At 41.7% G+C, this 24,216-nt stretch overlaps 1 protein-coding gene across 2 annotated transcripts in view; it reads left to right on the forward strand.

The window, feature by feature from the left end:
* The first annotated feature begins 2,770 nt into the window (after nt 1-2,770).
* Nucleotides 2,771-24,216, forward strand: part of SPIDR (scaffold protein involved in DNA repair) — a 204,640-nt gene continuing 183,194 nt past the window's right edge. For both annotated transcript variants that reach the window (XR_015257684.1, XM_086740788.1), the window contains exons 1-5: nt 2,771-2,842; nt 8,850-9,005; nt 10,035-10,107; nt 11,591-11,776; nt 14,475-14,632. Coding sequence is in view for 1 of the 2 variants with exons in the window: in XM_086740788.1 (XP_086596914.1) it covers nt 2,828-2,842; nt 8,850-9,005; nt 10,035-10,107; nt 11,591-11,776; nt 14,475-14,632 (588 nt within the window). In the remaining variant the exon portion in view is untranslated. The remainder of the gene's footprint in view (nt 2,843-8,849; nt 9,006-10,034; nt 10,108-11,590; nt 11,777-14,474; nt 14,633-24,216) is intronic.

Raw genomic sequence — 24,216 nt, forward strand, 5'->3', positions numbered from 1 at the left:
AAATTTGATCTTCAGCACAAACACAGCCAATCAGTATATCAGATAAAACAGTGGATTCAAACTATTATTTAAGCCTGGGAGAACACAGACATGCTTGTATATGGAGAGGAAAAAAACAGTTCTTCAAAAATTATATAGCAAATTGCATTAATTATGACTCCCAAAAGTGTAATGCTCAGAAATGTTTAACAGACTTGAAGAATAACATACTGGTATTATTAAGCTTAAGCTTTTGTGAAGAAGCTCAGCATCTATTATTCTTTCTCCACAGTAACATTACTTAAAAAAACAATCACAGCTCTTTCTTTGTGAAGAATGTGAAAACAAATAAAGAAATCTATTGATTGGGTCACCATCTTGGGATTTTATAGAAGTAATTTCCTCCCAGGTGTGAGCGTCTTGGAATCCTCAGAAGTAGTTTATGTACAGAAAAAAAAAAAAATCATACAGACTGACTAAGTAGACCAGACTTCAGTGGTCCACGTATTTCTCTGTGATTTAGCTCTAACATAGCCTGTTTAACTGAATAGTGCAATGACATACTTATCAAAGAAAACCACTCTGATGATATAGAATAGAATTAATTTGTCAGTCTGGTAGTTTCAGAAGAAATACTGCAAACTTGTGGAAGGATGTGAACACAATGCTTTTAACTCTGTTTTGAAAATAACAATCAAAGGCGGTATGGCGTTTGGATGGTGTTGTTTCTGGCTCTCCTCTCTTTGCAAAATCCACTTTAATTAGCGGCAGTTTTATAAAGGGAATGTGAGATGGGTATTGGCCACAGGGTGCCTTGGAAAAAACACAAACTGTAAACTATAGACATAGATATATGTAATTAGGGTTTAATAATAAAAAATGCAGTCAAACAGTGCCTTCTATCAAGACGTAAGTGCTCTATAAATTCTAATTAAGCTATCAGATGCAATTATCTTGTTTTACAAAGATTATTATTCTTAACTCTGTTTAACAGCAGCACTGACAGCTTAAGTGACCTTCTCAAGAACATACAAAAAGCAATAAAAAAATCACATCTGTCCCTTTCTGGCAGTGTTTCCACTTGCATCAGAAAAATATTTCCAAAGGTCATCTTTCCTTTAGTTGCAATTAGCATTTTCTAGAAGAGAAGCTCAATTCAAAGCAGTTTCAATTCCAAGCCCCTACATCTAGGCACTGACATTACCCCTTTTTGCCTCTAAATTCATCAGCTTATTTGTTGTTTTCGGAGTTAAAAATCTTAAGTCAATGGCTTAACACCCAACATATTTTTCATAAATTTTCTTTTCTTGTGTTTAGACATTACTTGCACAGGTATCTAGCCAGCTTATCAGTGCTTGCTTTATTTCCTTGTGGTGTTAAACAGCATCATTCTTTTGAGATTTACTTCTGAGTGAACGCGGATGTCACAAAGGATGTGGAGGCAAAACACATAGAATCATAGAATCATAGAATGGTTAGGGTTGATGCTGGAGAATTTCTCCTTCCATGACAAACACAGGTCAGACACAGCTCTCCATGTTGCAGGTAGGAACAATGTAACAATTACAAAGGCCAGGTATCCTTGAAGAGGATGGAAACTTCTTCTACCAACTAGGACATGCATCGTGGCCAAAGACAATAGTATAATCATAGACCTGTCGAGTGTACGCTGTGTGCAGGTGATCTATGGTTTTTTTTATATAAGCCCACACCAGACCCTAACAAAAATTCATGTCCTGAACTGCCCTTGGGTGATTTTAAGGCTAAAAATTAAACCCCCTTTACAGATGAGTACGCTAATGACCTCCATAAATGTTTAAAACATGAACACATGTAATCACGGGTGGTGGGAAAAGAAGGTCACAAATCAATTATTGCATTGCAATTTCTTCCTTGTTATTATTTTGTATGAAAGTCCCCTTGTACTTCTAAGAAGTGTGCTGCCTGTGTTAAACGCCTAACACCCACTCCTGCAGAATCAAAATAAATACAAATATCTCGACTCAGTGTGTTGTCCTTTGCACACCGGGTGAAAGAGCCCTTAATTTTTGGGACAACAGCCACACCACCCCCTCAGAAATCGGGGCTGCCAACCCAGGCAGTGCCAGACCAAGGGCGAAGGGGGCCCAGGCCGCAGCTCCCCGTGAGGCCACGGGGGCAGCGCGCCGGGGCGAAGGGGCCGCAGGCCAAACCCGCCCAGGCTGGAGAGACGCGCTGCCAGCAACGGCATTTCGCACCGAGAAAACCCCGGCGGCTCCCGGCGCCCGCCCCGCTCAGCGGCGCCCCTCCGCCGCCGGGGCTTCTCCTGCACCTCGGCACAGTCGGTGGCTGAGGGGGCGGGCGGGGCCTGCCAACGCTTCCTTCACAACCGCCGCGCTGTGAAGTGGGACGGCCTAGGGCTGAGGCGGGGGTGCGGCCCCTCCCAGTCTCAGCGCCTCGGAACCCCGCAGGGAGAGTGAGAAGGAGGGAAGGAGGGAGGGAGGGGAGCGGCAGACACCGAAAAACGAGAAACGAGGGAGAAAGGAGCAGGGACGCCCCCGCCCGCACTACCACTGCCCTCAAGCGCCGCGGTGCGCATGCGCGCAGCGTATCCTTCGCGTCCTCGGTAACCTCTGCCTTCCCCGCAGCGTCACGCGCGCTCCGCTACGCCCGCCCAATCAGGAGCCGCGGCTCTCGCGGCGCCAAAGCTGGAAAAGGGGAGGGGGTCGGTGGGGGTGTGGCCGCCGGCTCGCGGGAGGGGAGTGTTCCGCCTTCCCGCGCGGGGAGCGGGCTGGGGGTTCCCCTTCGCCCCGCCCCCCGGGGCTCCCCCGCCACGTGACAGGGGACGTGGCTGCCTTGTCAGGGGGCGATGCCCAGTAGGAAGGTACTTGCGTGCGCGCGGGACGCCGCGGTGGGGGGTTGGGGCACGCGGGCAGGGAGGGGGCTCGGGCTCCGGCGGGTCGGGCGCGAGCGGGTAACGGCAGCCCTGGCCTCCCCTCCCCTCCGGGCCGAGCCGCGGCTGCCGCGGCCCCGGACGCCGGCGCTCCCTGCGCCCTTCGCGGCGGCCTCGCCGTGCGCCGCCCCGGTGGGGTGGGCGGGGGAGGAAGAGCAGCAGCAGCAGCTCCGGTGTCCCCTCAGACCCGAACCTGCAGCTGGGGCTGGCGTCCCCCCCGCCTACAGCGACCCGAGCCCGGGGAGGCGGTGTGAGCGACAAGCCCAGCCGGCTCCCCGCGCCACGGTGGTCCCGGTGGCGAGTGATGGTCCCTGCGCCCCGACCGGGCAGGCTGCGGCCGAGCCCAGCCTGCGAGCGAGCCGGGGCGGTTGTGGGGCTTGGCCCGCGGCTGCCGCCCCTCGGGCTGCCGGAGAGGGAGGGTTCCCTCCGGCGTGTTGCCGGGCGAGATCTGCGTGTTGGCAACCCGCCGCGCTGGGACTGGAAAACGGCTCCTTCGCCGCCTTCGTGGTGTCCTCGGTTGCCCTAGGTTGACCTTCACTTCGTCGTTATGCAGTGGAAGCACAGCTGTGCCCAGGGGAAAAAGTTATTCAGCCTTTTTATTAGATGACAATCAGGGAAAAAATGCAGGGAAAGTAAAACTGTGAGAGGAAAAGAGACTTATAAAAACTGCCAGGCTTAGTATTCCTTTCTTGCTTCCTTGGGCATGAGTGGATGCAGAGGGAGGAGAAGCGCCCTGTGCTTTTTTCCACTCCCCTTGCTTTGGTAGTTTGCTTGGCGATGATACTGGCAGGGTAGTAATTAGCATGCTGTCTTTGATTTACAGTGCTTATGCTAATATTTAGGCACTGCCGAAAGACAGGCTGCAAGTGTAATTGTTTGCTATATAAATACAAATAGAGTTCAAATGACAGATCTGGATTCTAAAGCATTTAGTTTTCCGTTCAGCATGCTGATAAAATGGTCTGAATATTTTACACCTGTTTTAGATATAATCACATCTAAAATCAATCTTCTTGGGAAAAAAAAAAGTCAAAACCAAGCTTAAAATAACCTACTATACCTCATTTAAATTACCTTGTGATATTGACACTACATATTTTCTTCTAAAAGTTTTGACGTTCTTGACTAGAGAACCTGTACACTTCAGCTGCCAAGGTTTAACCAGCTCTTGTTGCAATGTAATGACAGGTTTTAATAATAATAGTTTCTTTTGCAGACAAATATAATGTTCATTGTTACTATGTCAGTGAAAACTATACTGGTCAAGAGAAAAGGCATGACTTTTCCTCTCCGCTTGCTAACTACTTAATTAAACCATTTTAAAAACCAAACCAGCCTGAGACATAACAAGAAGATATGATACTATTATTGTATCCTAAACATTTTTGATAATTTAATCTTAGGAAATCTTTTCTAAAATACTTTCTCTTTTAACCATTTGGATAGAGGGCAGATTTCTGTGTAACTAACTGCTTTACATCAGTTATTAATACAAAGTACATTTTGGTAGTAGTCATATTCCATAAGGGGTTTTTTTCCTCAATGTAGGTGTATGCTTAAATTGGCATGTATAGGTTAAAAAAAATCCTGATGATCAAATGGTAATATTTTTATTTATATATATCAGTCAATGAGAATAGCCTTTCATTAAGAGTAGTAAAAATCATGAACACAAGGAATCTTAGAACTGTGTTTTAAAAATGTCAGTCTTGCGTGTCAATATCAATAGGAAAAATATTTTGAGGGTTGTTTTTTTTTTTTTTTCTTTCCCAAATGCATGCTGACTGTGTGGAAGGAGGTATGCCAGGTCATTGTGATTGTGGTCATACAGTTTAGATTTTTTCACGAATGATTACAACTTGATGAGGTCCTTTCTCAGGATCATAAATGTTCTGAATCTTATTTTTAAAATATGCATAGTGACTTTCATAGGAAAAAATAATCTTGGCTTGAAAAAAATACAGACTAAAGTTTTAATTCTGCCACCGTTATTTAAATCCTTACTTGAGGGTTTAAAATGCGAAGATGTTTTAATATTAAGTTATAACTTCACTTTCTATCCAGGCATTAAAACTAATAATTACACTTTCAGGAGCTCAGTAACATGAATACTGAGTTTTGCTGAAAATGAGATACCTGTTGTCAAATTCAATTTTGTGTCTGTCTTAACATTGGGCTTTTGAAGCCCAAGACACCTTTCTTTTTGTTTATGAGTACTTTTATGTGAAGACTATGAGGACAAAGGCAAAATATAAAGATGGCTCTTGGGCAGTGTTTGATATTTCTGTGTACTTTTCCACAATTGTTCCCTTCAAAAATTAAAAAAAAAAAAAAACAAAAAAAAACCAAAAAAAAACCCAACAACATAAAACAGCCCCACAAAAAGTCTCAGCAAACTAGAGCTGTGATTTTCAGCACTTCATTGTTTATTCTGCCCCGTGTTAGGGAAGAATGCAATAATTGTATTTTATTACTTCTGAGTGATGCTTAAGTAACATGACTGACTTCTGGATTTGCGTGTCAGTAGAATGAGGAGTTCATGTAGTGAAATGTTTTATTATTATTATTGTCCTTCAGCTTATGTTGCTTTTTGTGTTAGAGATGGTGAAGTGTCAAAGAAGTACTATCTACTCCATATGCAAGTGGCGTATCAGGTCATGTTTTCCTGGGGTTTCAGTCCATGGCTTTTGGAGCAGCCCCAAGAAAGTGGGATTATCCAGAGTTTGAAGGAGTGTGCAGTGAGTAGTCTTTGAACATACAGCTCCAGTGTAGGGTGCTTCAGGATAACAAATATTTGGCGTAAGTAACAATATAGATTGGTTGAGTGAACATGTTCTAGGCTAGGACCTTCCATTTAAAAATCAAAACCAGCCCCTGGCACTATATGTTTAGTAGTGTGGTCTATAATAGTTATGTATATTTATTGAATTTTCAGAGTGTGCCTCCCTTTTCCTCACTGCACACCGCACCCAGGTAGGCTGACTTACGCTTCATCTCGTTGGAAATAACTAAAGGAGTAATGAGGGAAAGATTTCTTGCTGTGCCTTTTACATGGAGGGCTTGATCCTTATTCCACTGACACCAGCAGGAGTAATTTAATTTTTTTCACTCCTTTAGAAGAAACTGCTCCACAGACAAAATGCAATTCTTTTGTGAACAGAGGTTAACAGACAATTTCAGCTTGAGGTAGCCATCCTAGTCTCCCCTTTTTAAACTCGAAATTTCAGAGGTCATATTTTGTCTTCACATACTCTATGAGCTCCACAAGATTCTTTGCCTGACTGTTTGTTTTGTAATAAATTTTGATTTATTTTTATTAGAAACACCAGGTCTACATGATCTAGCTCTTTTGAGCCTGATTCAGTGATATCATAGCGTAACACTTCATGCGTAACATTAATAAATTACACAAGATACTTTGTGTGTGCCCCATTTTTGTGACAGGGGAAAAAGATTATGATTAAACTTGTGACTCGAGATTAAGAGAACTCACTGTTGTTTCTGCATTTCTTTGGGAACAATGTGGCCTTCGTATTAGCTTCATTATAAATATTTATTCCTGAGAGAAACAAGTTTCTGAAAATATTAGTTTCTCTGTTGCCTTGAAGGAGGCTGGAGCGGAAGCAAAGAGCCTTTAAAACTTTCCATTTTGTCTTGCCAGCTGGCATATTCCTGCGTCAGAGGTCCTTGGACACCAGACCTCTGGGCCAGTGTGTTGGGGAGCAGCAGCCCCAGTGGCTTCGCAGGGGAAAGGTGCCCTCCTTGACCTGGTGACCATCCCACTGGACCCAAAGGCAAAGAGCTGAACAGAGGCCCCGTGCAGCTGCTCCTGGTTCCCGGGCCCATGGCTGTGCTGCCTCGCAGCTGGCCTCCCTGCTACTGCAGTGCATTTGTAACCTGAAGTATGGTGACACTAGATGTGTGTGGAAAGTGCAGTCGCTGTGTTTCCTATCTATTCTTCGAGTTGTAGTCTTTGGTCCAGAGGGGACCCTCTGGCGTTGTTTGTGTCCTTGAGAATTTTTCTTCTTCACTCCATCTCTTGTAACCTCGTACTATAGTAAAATTTGCAGTAGCTGAACAAGAAGGTGTATTTTTTTACTTTCTTGTTCTGGGACTTCAGGAACTGTTTTCAGTTTTTCTTCATGACTGTAGTGGCTATGAATTGCTGTGTGGTGGTAGCAGAAACTCTCAGATTTTCCTGTACCTGGGAAGCAGGACACATGGTGAGACAAAGAGGGAATTAACCAGAGCTGTCAGCAGCTGTGGTTCTTCAGATTGTAATTAAGATGACATGGTGTCAAGCAATTGCTGGAGTGGTCCCACTGGTCCTTGTATCCTTTCTTCCGCTACTCTGCCAGCTGTAGATAGCTAGTGCTTCTTCCCAAAGAAGTTTTCTACCGGTTTGGTTCTCTGTCACTATGTCTGCATGGAGTCTGATGAGTGCTGAGTGCTTGGGAAGAAGAGGAGAGAGAGGATTCTCCAGTTGTTTCTGGTTTGTCCTGAGACCACCTGCGCTGAGACATCCCTGTAGCGCTGCTCTGAAAACCTGAGCAGCCCTGTCCTCATCCAGGCTAGTGAAGTGGAGGATTAAATAACACTCCTCTGTCATTAACTATTAAAACTCTCTTTTTGCCATGACTGTATGGCATTCCCTTACTAGATCTTGACAGCTGTGCACCACTGGCCATACCTCAGCTGCCACGTTGTGCTGTTCGTCCCCTGCCTCTTATCTTGTGCTTGCTCTTTGCTCCATTGGTATTGCACAGCATAGAGAAACAGAGGGATTCTATCTGTCAGGGTATTTAATAATTTTAAGAATAACATAGATGAGAAACTTAACAGGGTAATTATCTAGTTCTAGGTTTATTTGCCTTCCTAACAATAGAAATTTATAACAAACCCTTTTTGTGTAACTCTGTGTGTGTGCATTTGTGTGGCTTTTTCACTTGTTTGGAACTGTTTCTGCTTTTAATTGACCATCAAAAGCAGTGTGTTGTAAACCCGTGGCAAGTCGTGGTGCTGTTATTGGCACATATACACATTCTTCAAAACTGGAGTGTCCCGTTTGAGAAATAAGCTCAGATGAACTGTATTTTGCACTGTAAATGTTTGTCTGCAAAATGTATCTTGCAAAATTGTCTTGAAGCTACGAAAACATTTGTATAGGCAAGAATTCCAGCATTGGCTAAGGTTTAAAAAAATGTGAAAACCAAACCAAAACAAACAAACAAAAAATAATAATAATAAAAAAAAAAGAGAACTAGAGCCACGGTATGGTTTTGAGCTGTGGTGCACCGCTGGCTGTACTATTAATTCTGAGCCTGGCAGAAGTCATCCACTCTGGGGGACGTGGAAGTTAAGTGAACATCTCAAACTAGAGTGAGGCCTTGCTGTGACATTTTCCAGCATCCCATGTAAGGGGAAGGCAGTGCTTCATCTACCATTTTTGGGGAAATGGTTTTGAAAACAAATGTAGTTCTTAAAGCTGAAAGAGTCTAGGGTTTGTTGGTTGGTTGGTTTTTAATGGAGAACTGGATAGTGATTTTCTAGTTTGACCTCCTGCATAACACAGAATTGAATCAGATTAAATGCAAGTTTGAAGGATTTATTTAGTTAAAATGTATTTTACTGAGTTGTTTCTGTTTAAGATAATATTTTCAGCTTCACTAGGCAGCTAACAGGTACTACAAATGTAACTTAGATGAACAGAAAATAGTGTACTTATTAAAAATTAAATTTACCCATGACATTGGGGTTGTTGTTATTATATGGTGTGGCATAAAAAATGGTTGCAAGTGTTCAAGACTTTTTCCCCGTTAAAAATTGGAATTTATATTTGTAAGTATTCAGAAAAAGGGGCAATCTAGATTAAGTAAGGTTCACTTGAAAATAATTATATGTACACGGTGTTTTTAATGGGTTTGTTTTTTCCTTGTAGCGGAAGCGATTTTGGAATGCAGAATGCACACCCTTCCCAGATGAGGCTCCCCTACAGCTGAAAAAATCAACTGTCAGGACATCAGTGGCTGCTACTTGGATTTCCAATGTGTGGCTTAGGTGTGGGGATGGTTTTCAGAGCACTTCAGCGCTGGAGGTAAAATGTTGGCTCAATGGTGTAAGAAAGAAATGCAAACTGACAGTTAAACCAATTTCCATGCTTGACTGAATTATAAGATGTTACCCTCTTTTCTGTTGCTTCCCAATTAACAGCATATTGTTATAACAGTCAAAGTAGACAAAAACAGAAAGCAAGGTTACGTAAGGGCATTGTCTGAACTTGTTAGTGTAATGTTCTGAGCATACGTTAATATGTTATGTCCTAGATAGCACTTATAACTTGAAAAGATTTCAATTATACACTGAAGGATACAAAAGTAATTAGACATTTGAGATGGAGTACTGCATTTCCTAAAAAATATGGAACAAAAATACTCTAGTATACTTCTGACGATTTTTTGCTAGATGTAAAGAGCATGTTTGCAATAATGAATTCACGGTAGAAAATCCAGCTCTTTGATGACCCTGCAGATGTGGATCTGGCATAGATGCTCTTTTGGATGATATGTCAAATTATGCTTGTGTGTGTGTGTTGGTCTTGCTGGTCATGAACAAGAGGTGTTCAACCAGCTCTGAGTGAGAAGTGCTTTGTGTTGAAAGTAATCTTCAACCAAGTTGCTTTTCTGTTTCTTCTTCGGGTACTGAGCAGTTACAGTGTTACATAGCTTGTGGGATTTAATAAAATCAGATTCAGGGACACCAAGTGCTGCTTTCTGTAACCTTTGAATAGGGCATGTGCTTTATCAAGCGTGCTCTTCCTGCCCACTTTTGACATTTTAATGCTGAAAATACTGGCCCTTGTTCTTTGCAAGGTCAGATGTGATTCCTGTCATAGTCACAGTAAGTTTATGTTTTCCAAAACAATGAAAACTCAGCTTTTATGTTACTGTGCTCAGGCTTTATTACCTCATTCATTATGTTGTGGTCTAGCAGAAGATAGCAAAACTAATTTGAAATTGTGCTACTAAGTTGTGGTGAGTGGAAAAAGAACAGTTTTGAGTGTATTACTACATGTTAAAATTGTCTTCAATGTCTTTGTGATTAAATCTGTCTTTTTCTAATTTAGTCTCTGAGACCTACTGATAAGAAGTCCAGGTTTAAGAAGCTGTTTGGACCACTGTCTGCTGAAAGTGCGGCAGGTATGTTTTAACTATTTCAAGTTAGTGTTGTCAGAAGATTGTCGCTTTGTTTTGCCCTTTATTGAGGTAGAAGTTGACTCAAAGTACTGGTTGCTTTCTTCTTCTGTTACTGTAATCAGAAGCTAATTTTGATAAGAGATACAGTCATGATGCTATTGTGATTGGACGTCTCTGTTCACCTAGAGTGCCAGAAATACATTCTGCAAAGCTGCAGGCACTTCAGCTATTGCTCTTGAACAGATGAAAGAAGCATCACTAATGCTGTGCTATAATGTGTGTTCTAGCAGGGACAGAATATTCTTCACACTTTTAAGAGGAGGGAATGAAAAACAACCCTCAGCTCTTTAGATAGAGGGTGAAATAATCCTCTCTCTTTTGCTAGAGACAGACAAGCAGGCATGAGAGAAAATATGTATTTTGTAAGTATGAGCAGAAGATAGAAAAACAGAATTTTGTCTAGCTCCTGCTTTCATGGTGGTCTTTGTGCACCCAAGGCTGTTTAATATTGTGATAAAAAAAAAAAGAACTTTAAACATAATAAAGAGGAGGAAGACTTATCTGCTCCCTGCAGTTCTTTCCCTTTTTGAGTCTAGAGGAAAGTAAAGAAAGACAGAGCAGTCTTGGTATTTCTACTTGCTCCAGCAGCTGTGCTGCCTCTGTTGGAGCTAAGTAAGTGACCTACTGTGCACTGTTTGTCTACTTTTTGGGGTTCAAAATCATACTTTTATAGATTTATTTTTTTTAAGAGAACCTCTGTGTATTGCAGGAGGAGATACGATTATGTTTCTCTCTGCTGGACCCTCCCACCTAATTCCAAATCCCCAGTAATGGTCTAACTTCCCATTTACCTAAAAAGCTTTAGTAGTTGTAGGAAGTGGAAAATTCTGCCTTCCTAAGATTGCTAGTTCTGCCTGTTCCACTGCTAAACATTAATCCTTTTCTCCTTGCTTTTATTAGTAAAACCAATGGAGAAAGGTATTTTGAATTTAAATGTCTAACTTCAAAAACACAACAGCTAGTCTTTGTTACTCCTGAAAAGTTTAATTTTTTTTTTTTTCTGGAGAGTAATCTCTACTGATGGCATACTTTTACTCATTTGTTATTCATTGTATAAAGTCAGAGAAATCCCAAACCCAGAATTTGAAGGACAGTCTTTATTTAAACCACTTACTATTTTGAAAGGGCACTTGTGGGAGCATTAGGACTGTGTGTAGAGGACTATATGTCAGACAGTTATTACTTGTCCTCACTCTGCTGAAGGACTAATTGATAGCCTCATTGTATAAAATGAAGTGATAACATTTATTGTGGAGAACCAAAATGAAAATAATGTGTGTATGTATAAGAAATACATGTGTTAATGCTTCAATATTAATCTTTCATGCCTGGTGACAGAACTGAATAGTTTAATTTTTTAAGAATTTTAAATTCAACAGCATCATATTTGTGTAACAATCCAACACTTAACAATTCTTTTTAACAGGATCTGCTGCTGCTGAAAGCTCTAAGGAGTCTGAGAGCATAATATGGACCTCTAGTGGCAGTGATTTTTCACATGATGAAAATGAAAAATTGATTCCAAGGTTACACAGCAAAAAAAGTCACACTTCCAAAACAGAGGAATTGTGTAGCAGACATGATTTATTGTTAGAGGACAGTAGTAGTGAAGGTAAGTTCAAACACAAGCAGATTTATCAATAAACCTTCTGTCAACTTCAAGTGCTGTAATGAAAATTCTTTGAGGTCATTCTGACAAAATGACATGATCTAATCCTATTTCGGTTAAACCAGTTGGCATTTTTTTCATCAATTTTATCTGAGCATGGAATAAGCTCTTAATATAGTTTATATACAAAAATCTAAAACCTTGGAGTAAAGGAGCGTTGTTGGGCAGGTTATACAACAGTGAATAACCAAGTCAGTTCATTTCAATGTATCGCAGTTTATTTGTACCATTCCCTTCTCTGCACTGCGGTTGTGAACAGCTTTCTCTGCCTGCCCTGGCCTACTGGTTATATTGCTCTCTGCATCTACTGACTAGATGTGGCAGACTTTGGAGCTGCAGATAGCATCATGTTCTGTGGCGCAAGTTTTCGTTTTGGTACACAGTATACCTTGTTTCCCCTTTTAGCTGTATTGTGCAACCAATCATGAGTTCTGTTCTTAGGAATTGCTTTCTAAAATTCATGGAGCAGAGGATGACAGAGGAGGGAGAAATTGATTTAAAAGTGCAACTGAAGGCAGAAAAATCTGTGTGCTCTATTACATAAGCGTTAATTAGGATCATGTTTAATTTGCATTAGAACTTGTTAGGAAGTATTTTCAATGTGACTACTTCCAGAAAAATAAACCAGTTTAGCTTTGTAATAGTTCAACTAGATCTGAAGTATTACAGCTAGACTTCATATCCTGGATGTCTGGCAAAGTGCTCAAACAGCACTGTGAGTTGAGCAAATGGATTGACTGATTTACATTTTCTTTTGTGACTCTGGATGAGGTTTAAAACAAAAATTCAAAATCTTCCTGCTTCTTTCCTCTGTATTTTTGTCATTGATTTAACACTGTCATCGACATATCTGATGGTCATCTTCTGTAGTTCCTAGTAATTTTCTTTCCTCCTTTTTGAAATGGAAGGACTGTCCATTTTCTAGACTGCAATCTAATCTCACCAGGAATCTTTCTAACCTGCCATTAATGTCATTCTATTGCACTTGTATCCTCCAAGTATATCCTGCAGGTTTTAATCTTTTAGTTCTCTTTTTTAAAGACACAATACACGGACTTATTTTTACTCTTGTAAGACTGCAAAATTTGATTTCTCTGTGTAAATGAAGAAACCCTGATGCATTATGTACCTGCTTAAAGGTACTGAGAAAATCCAATCGTTTCCTGATTTTCTTCTAAACCCAAAAATATATTGAAAGCAGTGAGGAGTAAAAGAACTGTAATTGCCGTGCTTTTTCAAGTAACAATCTTATACATTTATTATAGTATTGTACACATGTATCTGTGTTTGCAGATACAGGTACAGTTGTAAGTAAGGGGATCATATCTGAGAAAGTATTATTAAAAGTGACATGCCCTTTCACGTGAAGTTCACCTTCAGAGACAGCGTTAGTACTTGAGCATGACAAGATGAAACTGGTTGTCTTGTATTTTATTAAGGAATTTATACAGGTGTCACAAGTTGCATGTGGCTTGCCACACAGCTTCAAGAGAGACCTCTGTGCTACCTGGTCAGCGATGTCTGTGTTTAAAATTTCTGATGAAGCTTTCTCATAGTTAGAAATAGAAATGCATTCATATGTGTGAAAAAGCAGCCATCACCAGAGCTGTGTGTTTATTCTGCCTGGGTGACTTCAGAATTTGGAAGTTCCATGAAGAAACTAATGATTTAGACTATGGTAGCACTGCCAAGTCCGGAAGGTATTGCCACAGTTCCACGGATCTATACAGATGCCTGGAGCATTCTGCAGGTGCCTCCTTTCTCTGCTGCCTCTGCCCTATACACTGCTGCTCTTTCGATGTTAGAAATGTGATATTTACAAAAGTAAAAAAGCAAAACTAAAAAAAATTTAATCCCTCCTCCTCTGAACGTGCTCATTTATATAAAATACAATGAGATTTTTCCTCTCAGTACCTTGTGGCACTTGGACCTGAAGGGTGGTGAGGCTGCTATGGCAGCTCAGGCTTCCACTGCCTTCAGGAGATACTCGGAGGTATGGGTGGACTTTTGGAGCTGCATTAAATACCACGTGGTCATGAGGATGGTGGAAGAACAGCTTTGCATCTCCATCTACATCTCTTTGGTTTTTTGTTTTTTTTTTTAAACTCTGTCTTTTCTTGTGCCTGTTTCTATTAATTTATCCTAACCAATCCTCTGTCTGATGTGCTTAGAGGTTTGATTTGCAGACCTGTGTATTTAACCACGGTGGTTTAGGAGGTGACCATTTCAACTAGCTTTTTCATTTCTCTCTGAGAATGTTAACTTACACCAGATTTTCAGCTGTTCCAGGTCACTGTCTGAGTTATTTGCTCCTTTTAGTTATTTGAATAACTAAACAAAAAAAAAACCCACCCTACCTACCTAAGCAATTAAGTGTACTGCCTCTTTACAGGCAGTAAATTTGAAATTTTTTTGTGTGTGTAATTGTTATATCTTTCTTCACAGAAGATTGTCGGCTACTAGGATTTAATTTTTGTGAGAGAAAGAATTACAAAATAGTTAAACAAGATCAGTTGGACATGCATGAAAAATAACATTGCAATTTTTTTCCCAAGTTCAGCATAACTGTAGTATTACTCTGATTTCCTGCTTATGAATAATATATGATGATTAAGAAACTCTTTTTAAAATATTTTTTTAGATGAGTTGGAGTTCATTGATTGGGAGAAGGATAGTGATTCCACCAGTAGGTGTGATGGATCAGAAAAAGATGACAGCTTGCTGGAGATATCAGACTCGGACTCTTGCAGAAATCTTAATTCTCTGTCTGTCAAAGAGGAGAATGAGGAGCTTTGTAAGGTGAGAAACTTCTTCAGGTTTGTTTTTTTTTTTTTTAAAAAAAAAAAAGCTTTTACTATAATTATGGTGTCTATTCATATTTGATTGCGTTTCATTTGGAGGAACGTGAGGTTTTTGCTTACCTCATCTCTCCAGAAGGAATTCTGTACACAAGAATTTCAAGGCATTTTTTTCTGACTGCCAAACCTCAAAACCAAGCAGTGTCCCACACCTAGAGCTTGGTAATGTGGTCACTGAATCACGGGATGACGGAGAGGGGAAGGCACTTCTGGAGATTGTCTAGTTGAACCCCTCTGCTGAAAGCAGGGTCAGCTGCAGATGGTTGCTCAGGGATGTGTCCAGTCGGGTTTTGAGTATCTCCAAGGATGGTGGAGACTCCACCGCCTCTCTAGGCAACCTGTGCCAGTGCCTGGTCACCCTCGCAGTACAGAAGTTTGTTTTTACATTTAAATGGAATTTGTTGTATTTCAACGTGTGCGCAAAAAGGTGAGCAAGTGGGTAGGATTCTCACCAGAGACGTGATGATATAGATTCTCTACAGCCCCTGGCTGCCTGTTGCAAGTTGATGCTCAAATTTCCTGTAATGTGGTGGGTGAGACAGTTACCTGTTTCTGTTCAGTACCTTGACTATATAAAATCCAGGTATTGTGACTAGAGCGTGTTCTGAGAGTGATGATGAGATAAGGGACTAATTACGGGACTCCCTACATCACTGAAAATGATGAGGATTGAAGAGCTCTGGAAAGGAGCAGCAGTAAATATGGAATCATACCAGCTAGGATTTGGTGGTCGTTTGTTTGGCTGGATTGTTTGTTGTTGGTTTGGGGTTTTTTTTTTTTTTTGGGGGTGGGGGAGGGGGAGAGGTTGGGGTTTTTTTGTTTGTTTGTTTTTTTTACTGTAGAAAATATAGGTATTTATAAAGAAGGCTTTATACTTGCTATTTCAAGTATAGAATAGAGGGCAGAAGTTTTGATCTTTATTTGGTGTCTTACAGTGAAATGACTTATATTAAAAGACTGGAGATCTGACGTTCTCCTAGGCCAAGTTAGCATGGAAATACACATTGACACGTATTAACCTAACAGAAAAGACGGGGCGGGCTGGGGGACCGGGCTTGCCTGTCCTGTTGGAGGCGGAGGAGGGCTGTGACCTATCTCAGAGGAGCCCAGCCAGAGGGCAAGGGGCAGTGGTCACCTGGGGAGGGAGGCTCGGCGGACGAGGGAGGGGCCCGGACAGCCGTGCTCAGGCAGCCCTGGCGCGGCGAGGCCTGGCCGCCGGCGCCGCCCGGGGCACAAGCCGCTAAGGGGACCCGCTCCCTCCCGCCGTCCCCGACCCGCCCCCCTCCGGTGGCGCTGGCCTTTCGGGGCCGGCGGGGCCCCGGCAGAGGGCGCTGCAGGCCCGGGCTGCGGGGCCCCGGTCCCGGCCCCGCCTGCCCGTCCGGCGGGCGCGGCCCTGCAGCGGCGGCTGCTCCACCGGCGGCGGGGGAGGGCGCCGGGGCTGAAGCGGTGGCACCGCCGGTGGGCGCGGGAGGGAAGCGGAGCGGGCTGAGCCCGGCGGTTGAGATGGGGACGGTGAAGACTGTCACGGAAAATTATCAAAGCCTTACTAAAACGCATTTAAATTTCTGTATCGATTCTTTATGAAAATCACCGGGAGAGAGTAGGGGTGGGGTTTGACGGTGAGCTCTGCGCGGAGAGGAAGAGCTGTCGCCAGTTCGCCCGTGAGCGGGTGTCGCAGCAGGGCCCTGCCGCCTGCCCCAGGCCGGTGTGGATGCGGTGTGCGGCAGCGTGCCGGCTGCTGGGGCCGCACGCGTGACCCGCCGTGCAGCTCGCCCGCAGGGATGTCCGTGCAGTTCAGCGCCTGTGCCTCAGGGTACAGCAAGGGTTAGCCAAGTATTTTGCAGGTTTGTGAAGAACCTATTTAAAATAGCTCCAGTCCTGCGTAACAGCGTCAGAAGAGACCGCACCGTCTGCATAAACCTGGAAAGCAGACCTGGGATTTTTGCGAGCAGTAAAAGTTGTTCTGCTTTTATTAAACCAGCATGGCTTACCCCAGTGTAGATGGAGACTTGGATAAATGCTATGAGACACATTCATATTAGTAAGTGGTGCTCAGGAGAGGGCTTTTTCAGATGCAACCGTACTCTTAATAAAAGGTTTTTAATACTAACTAGAATTGTTATGCTTCTACAAAAGATGTGAGTACACTGGGAATCTGAGGATGCCTTTGCAGATTTTGCCTTCCCGGTTGGAGTGCCATGTGGTGGGAATTTTCATGGGTGGTCAACCTCACCACTAAACTTTCTTCTGGGAATTCTATGTATGCAGGAGGATAAATCCCTAGCAATTGCTGTGCCTGTTGCAGTCTTTGTTTTGCTTTACTTGGGATATGGTGTTTTCCTAGAAAAAATTACAGGCGAGCTGTTTGAGAGATTTCCAAGAGAGAATAGTAAGGCAGTGTCCACTATAGGAGATCATTTGCTGTATGGCCTGTTAATTTTGTGACCAAGTTCACGGTAGGGGAAGGAAAAAAAAAGCCAAATGTTGATATATCATCATTTTTGTGGTATTTACTAAATCTCTGGAACCTAATGGAGTGTATGGATAATCAAAAGACCATGAAATTTATTTTACCCCACTTCAAAATATGCCAAATACCAAGAGGCTCTGGAGGTTTAGGATTGCTGCCAAAATATCTTTATGACAGTATTTACCCATGGTAGGAGTGTACTAGGTTTCTAATGGCAAATCTCAAAAGATGAATAAATAACTTTACAGCTTTTTTTTTTTCCCCTTTTTACCAAGACATCTAATTTGAAAATTACTTCTATCCAGTGATAATGAACTACGTAGAAAGACTTCATGTATTGTTTTGTTATGAAGATAAATCTCTTGCTTATCTGTAGAGTGTAAAGTTCCAGGCCCAATTCAGTTTCTGTTCCAAGTCCCTGTGCTGTGTCTTTTGTGTCAACTAGCCACCTCTGACGTGTAAAGCTGTTTGATAGAGGATAATGAGGAAGGCAAGTTGGAGCTGGTCTTGTGGTGAGCAGCTGTTAGCTAATTTTTGGTTTCAGTTCAATTCAGAATTTTTTAAGAAAACATGTGCAAGATACGACATGGTCATACTTTACTTTCCTTTGTATATTTTTAGGGGATGGGAGAGTTATTTTTTAATTGTTAAATTTCCTTTGACCTATAACTGGTTGAATTTTTGCTTAAGGTGATGCAAGGCAAAGACCTAGCAAGGCCTGATCCCAGATAGTTTTATTCTGAAAGTTTCTTTGCTTTTAAGTTGCCTGTAGCGGATGCCTAGTTGACCTTTTTCTTGGAGGTTATGGAGCTAAGATGAAGATTAACCATTAATGTTAGTTTTTCAGCATATATGTTTTCTGGAAGAGCACCATGTAATCACCTCAAAATTGATCTAGCATATTTTAATGCGTTGGTAATGACTACTTTTTGCCTGACTTGTGCAGAGACCTTGTCTCATGAGCTGAAGTTCCCTATTTTATAAGAATTGTTCATCTCGGAATTATATTCAACTCCTAAATATTTTAATGCTAGGGATTAAATGGAAGCTAGTGCTCTTGTACGTGAATTAATGTCTCCTGCCATACTACTTCGTAAACTGGGAACTTTCTCTGACACTGTGCACTGAGTGGCATCATCTTTCGTACTCGGATCCCTCCTTAAAAGACTTTCTGTGACTTAATCCCTTAAAGTAGGCCAATGTTTTTATGGAGTATATAATTTGGTATCTTACAGGGTATGGTCTTTTCTTTTTGTCCCATATGTTAAATCTACTTAGCGGTTTCTGATGGGTAGCCAGATTTGCTTGCTTTATATGCAAGGCAAATTAGATTTATCCCAGAATGGTGTGAGGAGAGCTTTTTGCCCTTTTCATTGCTGTTGTGTAGGAATTACATAGTCTTCGGTATTTGCTATGCAGCATTAATAAAGCTTAACTGGTTAGAGCAGAGCCTCTATTGCAGAGCATGCTAATAAGCTTGTCTGCTGATCTTAACTTCTAATTTGGCTAAAAAGTCATCAAAAAGCCACATGGTTGAGAGCTTGTTTCCTTTAAATACATGTAGAATGGTAATACCCCCAAAGTATCTTGCTGTATGATAGCAAACAACTGGAAAAGAGAATTGCCATATTTTATATGTTTCAAAACTCTGTTAAATGGATCACCACTGTGTTCTCAGCACTCTACTGTGCTGCGATCTGTGTGTGCTAACAGTGGGCCATCTGATGTCATGTTGTTGAGTCTTGTGCAAAAATCTTGATGTTGTGTAAAAGGTTAATTTTGGGGTTTTCCTTGAGTGAAGACACGTTATTTGAGAAGTCCTTCCTGTGCATGGATGTATGCAGGTGTATGTCTTTTATCTGAGGCCTTCTCATCTGTCAAAATAAGGTTCACTAAGTTGCTTAATTCATTGATTTATTGCTGTCTTAACTTTACTTCTAAAAAAACCCAAAATGTCCTTCTGTGGTATTAACTGAGGGGGATTCAACATAGTTAATGAAATTCTGAAGAGATCACTTCAGAGGTGAGTAGGCCAAGATTTGCTGTTATTTCTGGGCCTGCTTTTATGTCCTTGCTCTCTTGTTCCATTATAATGGTAATTATAACTATCATTGGCTTGGTAATTAGAATTGAGTCTAGAACTATTGTTGTGTAACAGAATTTAGAATAGGTTATTTCAAGGTAGGGAATCATTATTATGGCAAATGGAATTTGTGTCATCCCATCAGACTGATGACTTAATATTGTTAGAGAGTGATGATATGACCATGTTATTGCAAGCACTTATTTTTGTCAGTCCACAGGCAGCTTATTAGAATAAATACAAGAACACCCACAAGCTTACTATTATTTCTGAGTATGTACTTAATGGAATAATTCAGATTGGAAGGGACTTCGAAATGTCTCCAACCTGCACAAAGCAGGCTCAGGTGCAAAGTCAGATAAGGTTGCTTAGGGCTTTATCCAGCTGGATCTTGGAAAACTCTAAGGATGGAGACCGCATAACCAGTCTGGGCAAGATCCTCCTTCCTTTCCTGCCTCACTCCTCCCTGTCTCCCCAAACCTGAAACCTTACTTTTCTGGGTAGAACTGGTGTCTCCTAGGAGGGTTCTTCAGGTGGGCTTTTTAGGCAAGATCTGTTATCAAAGACTGCAAATCAATAGTGGTACAGAAACAGATGCCTTCTGCATTTGTATCAGCAAGGTGGAATGATTTATACTTGAACTACTAGACAAAACTGAACTTGTGCACCAGCTGCTGCCTGCTACATCCCCATCTGCAGGGATGTCTCTGCATCTTCTGATGCAGAAATGAAGCCTTGAAGCTTTTTTCCTTAGTCCCAGACAATAGTTCCCCTCTCAAACTTTCTGTTTCCATGATTTGCTCAGATTATCAGAATAGGAAACAGCATTTTTCTGGGTGAGCTGTGGCTATCTGTATTATAACTCACTTCTCCTAAGGCTCCAATTAAATAAGGACCCCCATTAGCTTTAAATTAGGATTGAAGATAATAGTTCCTCTAATACCTAACTGGCTCAGATGTTCCTTCCTTTGATGGTTTAAAGTATCATAGGAAGACTTTTTTTTTTTTTTTTTTTTTTTTTTTTTAATAATTCAAAGAGAGAAGAGTTCAAATCTCAGTGTAGCTGAACTGGCTCATTATTCTCCTCAGGAATGACACAGTCAATCACATGAGTGTCTTGACACTCATTTTAGTGGGTTTTTTTTTGTTGTTTTTTTTTTTTTGTGGTGTAAAAATTTTGGAAGTCTGTGGTGGACGTTTTGAAGGAAGTTTCTTTGATCACAGTTGTCATAGGTGCTTGCATGTACCTGTGTATGCTCTTGAAGGTGATCCAGAGTGTCACTGAGGTAGCTGTACTTCTTTGTGCCTCATTTGTGAAATTCCCTGGATGTCTTACTAACTACGTGTAACAGAGACTCCTGCATACCGCATCCTGGGTGTACAAAATCTGATGGAACGCAGGAGCTACCACAGTGACATCCACAGACTTTAAACCTTGCTGCTTTGTGCTGTCGTTCCCAGACTGTATTTTTATGTTGTTTGAAGCACTGGGCTATTTGTGCACGCTAATCCAGCCCCTCTACTTTGTTTAATTTAAGGCTTCAGCTGAGCCCCTTATTCTTTCCTGCACAGCTCTGGAGAGCAACAACTTTAAGCACAGCTGACAGCATTGCTGTCTCGACATCCACATATCGAATGCCCCCCCTCCTTGCTGTCTTCCCCCCCTCCTCCCCACGTTTGCCTGGTGTTTTAAACAAGATTCAAGTGGCCTGTGCTAGTTTTCCTGTGGCTGCATGCCGCAGGAGGCATCTGCGTTTCCTCAGGCCTGGCATCTCTCAGCAGCGTGGCTCCCTTCACAGCACTGCAGAGGGTCTTCAGGAATATTAGGGAGAAGCAAAGCGGTATATGTCTGCCCTGTCAGGCCCCTGACCTCCATCTCAAGAGGTGAAGCAAGGTAGCCTGCCTGGTGCTACAGCAGAAGAGGCTACAGGAAAGTAGCTAGGAATGCAGTGCTCTCCTCTGAAAGGAGAGAAAGGACAAAGCCAGAGAATTTAACAACATTAATAGGAAGTTGAAGGCTTTTGTCTCACTTGTTACCCCACCTCTGATGAGGCCGTTATGGATAATTTGATAATGGTTTTGAGCTCTGCAAAGAGCTATGAGGACAGTGAGAAAGCTGTTGGGTTTTGATTTGTCTTTCAAACTAATTCCCAAAGATGTGTCTCAGGACTTCTCAGGCCAAATTGGAGGAGAAATTGGTTTGAATTTGTTTGAAGTCCTTTTTGAAGCAAATGGTGGAAGGGAAGTTTTAGTGCAATACATAGGACCAGTCTTAATAATTTCGTATTCTGATAAATGTGCTTTCTAAGTACTATGGTTCTGGAAGGAGATCTGAACAGAGTACAGAACATTGGCTAATGACTGGAATTCTATAAAAGCCTTTGGATCAAATTTTCTTTCAAAAAAAAAATTTTGATATTTTAGTAGCTGGTTCAGTCACCCATCATACCAGTTTGTTGCATCAGGCAAAGGTCCGAACATATCAGGGAAAGTAAAATGCTCTTTTACTACCAGACATGTTTGTTGCATCAAGTGGTGAAGAAAACATTTCTTGTCATTTTAAGGTACCTAGTGCAGTTGCAGCTTGCATGTTTTTACAAGTGAACCTTCCTGTTCTAGGGATTTCTGGCAGTGATACAAGAAAGACATGCATGGCTATCTTGAAAAAACATGTATAATAATGCTTATAGAACAGCTATTAAGTGAAAATTAGATATTTACATGTCCAAGGTCATACAGTTCCTGATAGAATAAGTAAAGCATGAGGTGTACCGAAATCATGCAACTATCCCTGTATTTAGGCTTCTTCATCTTATGAGTTTATTGTCATTTTTCATGGAAACAGAACTGTTCCTTTGGTGGTAAGGTTTAGTATATACTGGCTCTTTGTAGAATCTACTGAACTGTGAAGATCTGGAAGTAAATTTAGAACACCTTGGAAAATACAGGAAGACCAAAGTTTAGGAACTATTCTGTACTAATCTCAGGCTTATTAAAACCCTCCAAGGTTTTTCCAGTGTTTCTCCCTCGCTTCAATGGAGGAAGCTCTTGTATATCTGTGCTTGTTTTTATCTTGCATGGAAGAAGCAGCTGTGTGGGGGTTTTGTTTTGTGGGTTCTTTTAAGTCATGCCACTGTAGCTTTTGCTTGGAAAGAATGCAGTTTGGTGGTATGGTATAGGGAACAGGACAGTTGTTCCTGGCTTCCATTGCAATGTGGATGGAAGTGTGTTGGATAGATAAGAGAGAACTAAATGGGGGCAGAACAAATGGAATAAAACTGAGAATGTTTATAATAAAACTGAAAATGTTTATTATAAAACTTAAGATATTTGGAGGTGAGAACTTTTGTTGGGCAGCGGGGTTAGCTTTCATGGGAACAATGAGATGGGACTGGGGTGGGGTGAAATCCTAATGTCTCTCATATCCAGTTTGGCAGGGCCTGTGTCATGTTCTGTTGCTCTTGCTTTGTGATAAACAGTTTCTATACAAACATCTGAATCATCTGTAGATGACAATTCAGATTTACAGTTCTTTTGTTATCAGGACACTTTTATGTTCCAGACTAATAACCCTGGTGACTGATTAACCCTTTCTGTGGAGATGATCTGTAGTGATGGGCTAGAACTTCATAACTGCAACATGTTAAAGGGGATTTTGCCTGCTCGGCAGGATTCTGTTAGCATACTCTCAAGTATATGCCAGCTGCGTACAACCCTGCTCCCACACTTTTTTTTTTTTTTTTTTTTTACCTCTAGCATACTGCTGTTTGCCTTCAGAGCAGAGCAGCAGCCTTGACTACTTGATGTTTTTGTCTTTGTCTGTCCTCAATATCTCTGGAAATGTGCTCATAAATAGTTACTTCATACAATGTCTCTCAGACTGCTCGCAACTTCAGCCTAGCTTTATTATTCCCATTCCCCGGACCAATGAAGAAGCTGTTGCACCTGGCTGTTGATTCACTGCTCAGTCCCAGCGCAGTGGCATACTCTTTGACTCAGACCCAGTCATTTTCTTCCCACTCTGTCTCCTCTTCCCAACATGGTCACTATTTCACTCACTTGTCCCCATTCACCCTCACCTGGTCATTTCTGACTCTCAGTTCACTGGTTCTCTCTTGCCTAATACAACCATTCAGTTCTGTGCCACCATATGCCACTATCTAGTTGCAACTCTTCAGAAATGGTGGCTGCAGCAGCTCCTTACATCGGATGTCTTTCCAGCGCGGTGCTGTTGTGGTAGCCTCCAGTGTTCTGCACACAACAACTCTTGTTTCTCTACATGTATTTTTCTTGTCGTTACACCGATTGAGGAAAACCCTATTCTCCTTTTGTAGGACTCCTGGTGAGGCTGCTGGGAAGTTTGATGCTTCTGAGAGGAAATGACCTGTTGGTATTTTTGCAGACACCTTGACACCTTCATGGGAAAGGGACCACTGAGGCTAAGTGAGAAAAGCAGAAGAGCTATCTGCTTGTGAAGGCAAACGTGATGGGCAGAGCAGCTTCATCCTGATATAAAGTAGCCATAGATGAGAAGAGTTGAGGTTTGTGTTGGGGTTTAAATCCTCTGAAAAGCTGCTAAAAACACTGCAACTTTAAAAATCCATTAATTTTGTGTACCAGTTGTATTTGTGGATAGTAGTTTTGGTCTTCCCATTCACACAAAAAAAAAAAAAAAAAGGGGCAGTGGAACTAGAAAAGCTTCAGGGCAAGTTGGTAAGAGTGATTAGATATATGGGATGTTTCCTGTATGAGAAATTCTGTAGAACAGAAACCTTCAGCCTCAAAAAGAGGGCACTTTGGGGAGGACATGAAAGAAACCCATGAATCATAAATAGATAGGAAGAAGTAAATTAAATGACTTGGTACTGTATAAAGCTAGGAAACATCAACTGAAATGAGCAGGTTGGTTGAACGTTAAAAAAGGAGTTTATTCATTGCACTTACAGATCTCCTTGCCAGAAGATTATATGGG

This window comes from Chlamydotis macqueenii, chromosome 2 (assembly GCF_036417535.1).
Source record: "Chlamydotis macqueenii isolate bChlMac1 chromosome 2, bChlMac1.mat, whole genome shotgun sequence".
Classification (NCBI taxonomy): Eukaryota; Metazoa; Chordata; class Aves; order Otidiformes; family Otididae; genus Chlamydotis; species Chlamydotis macqueenii.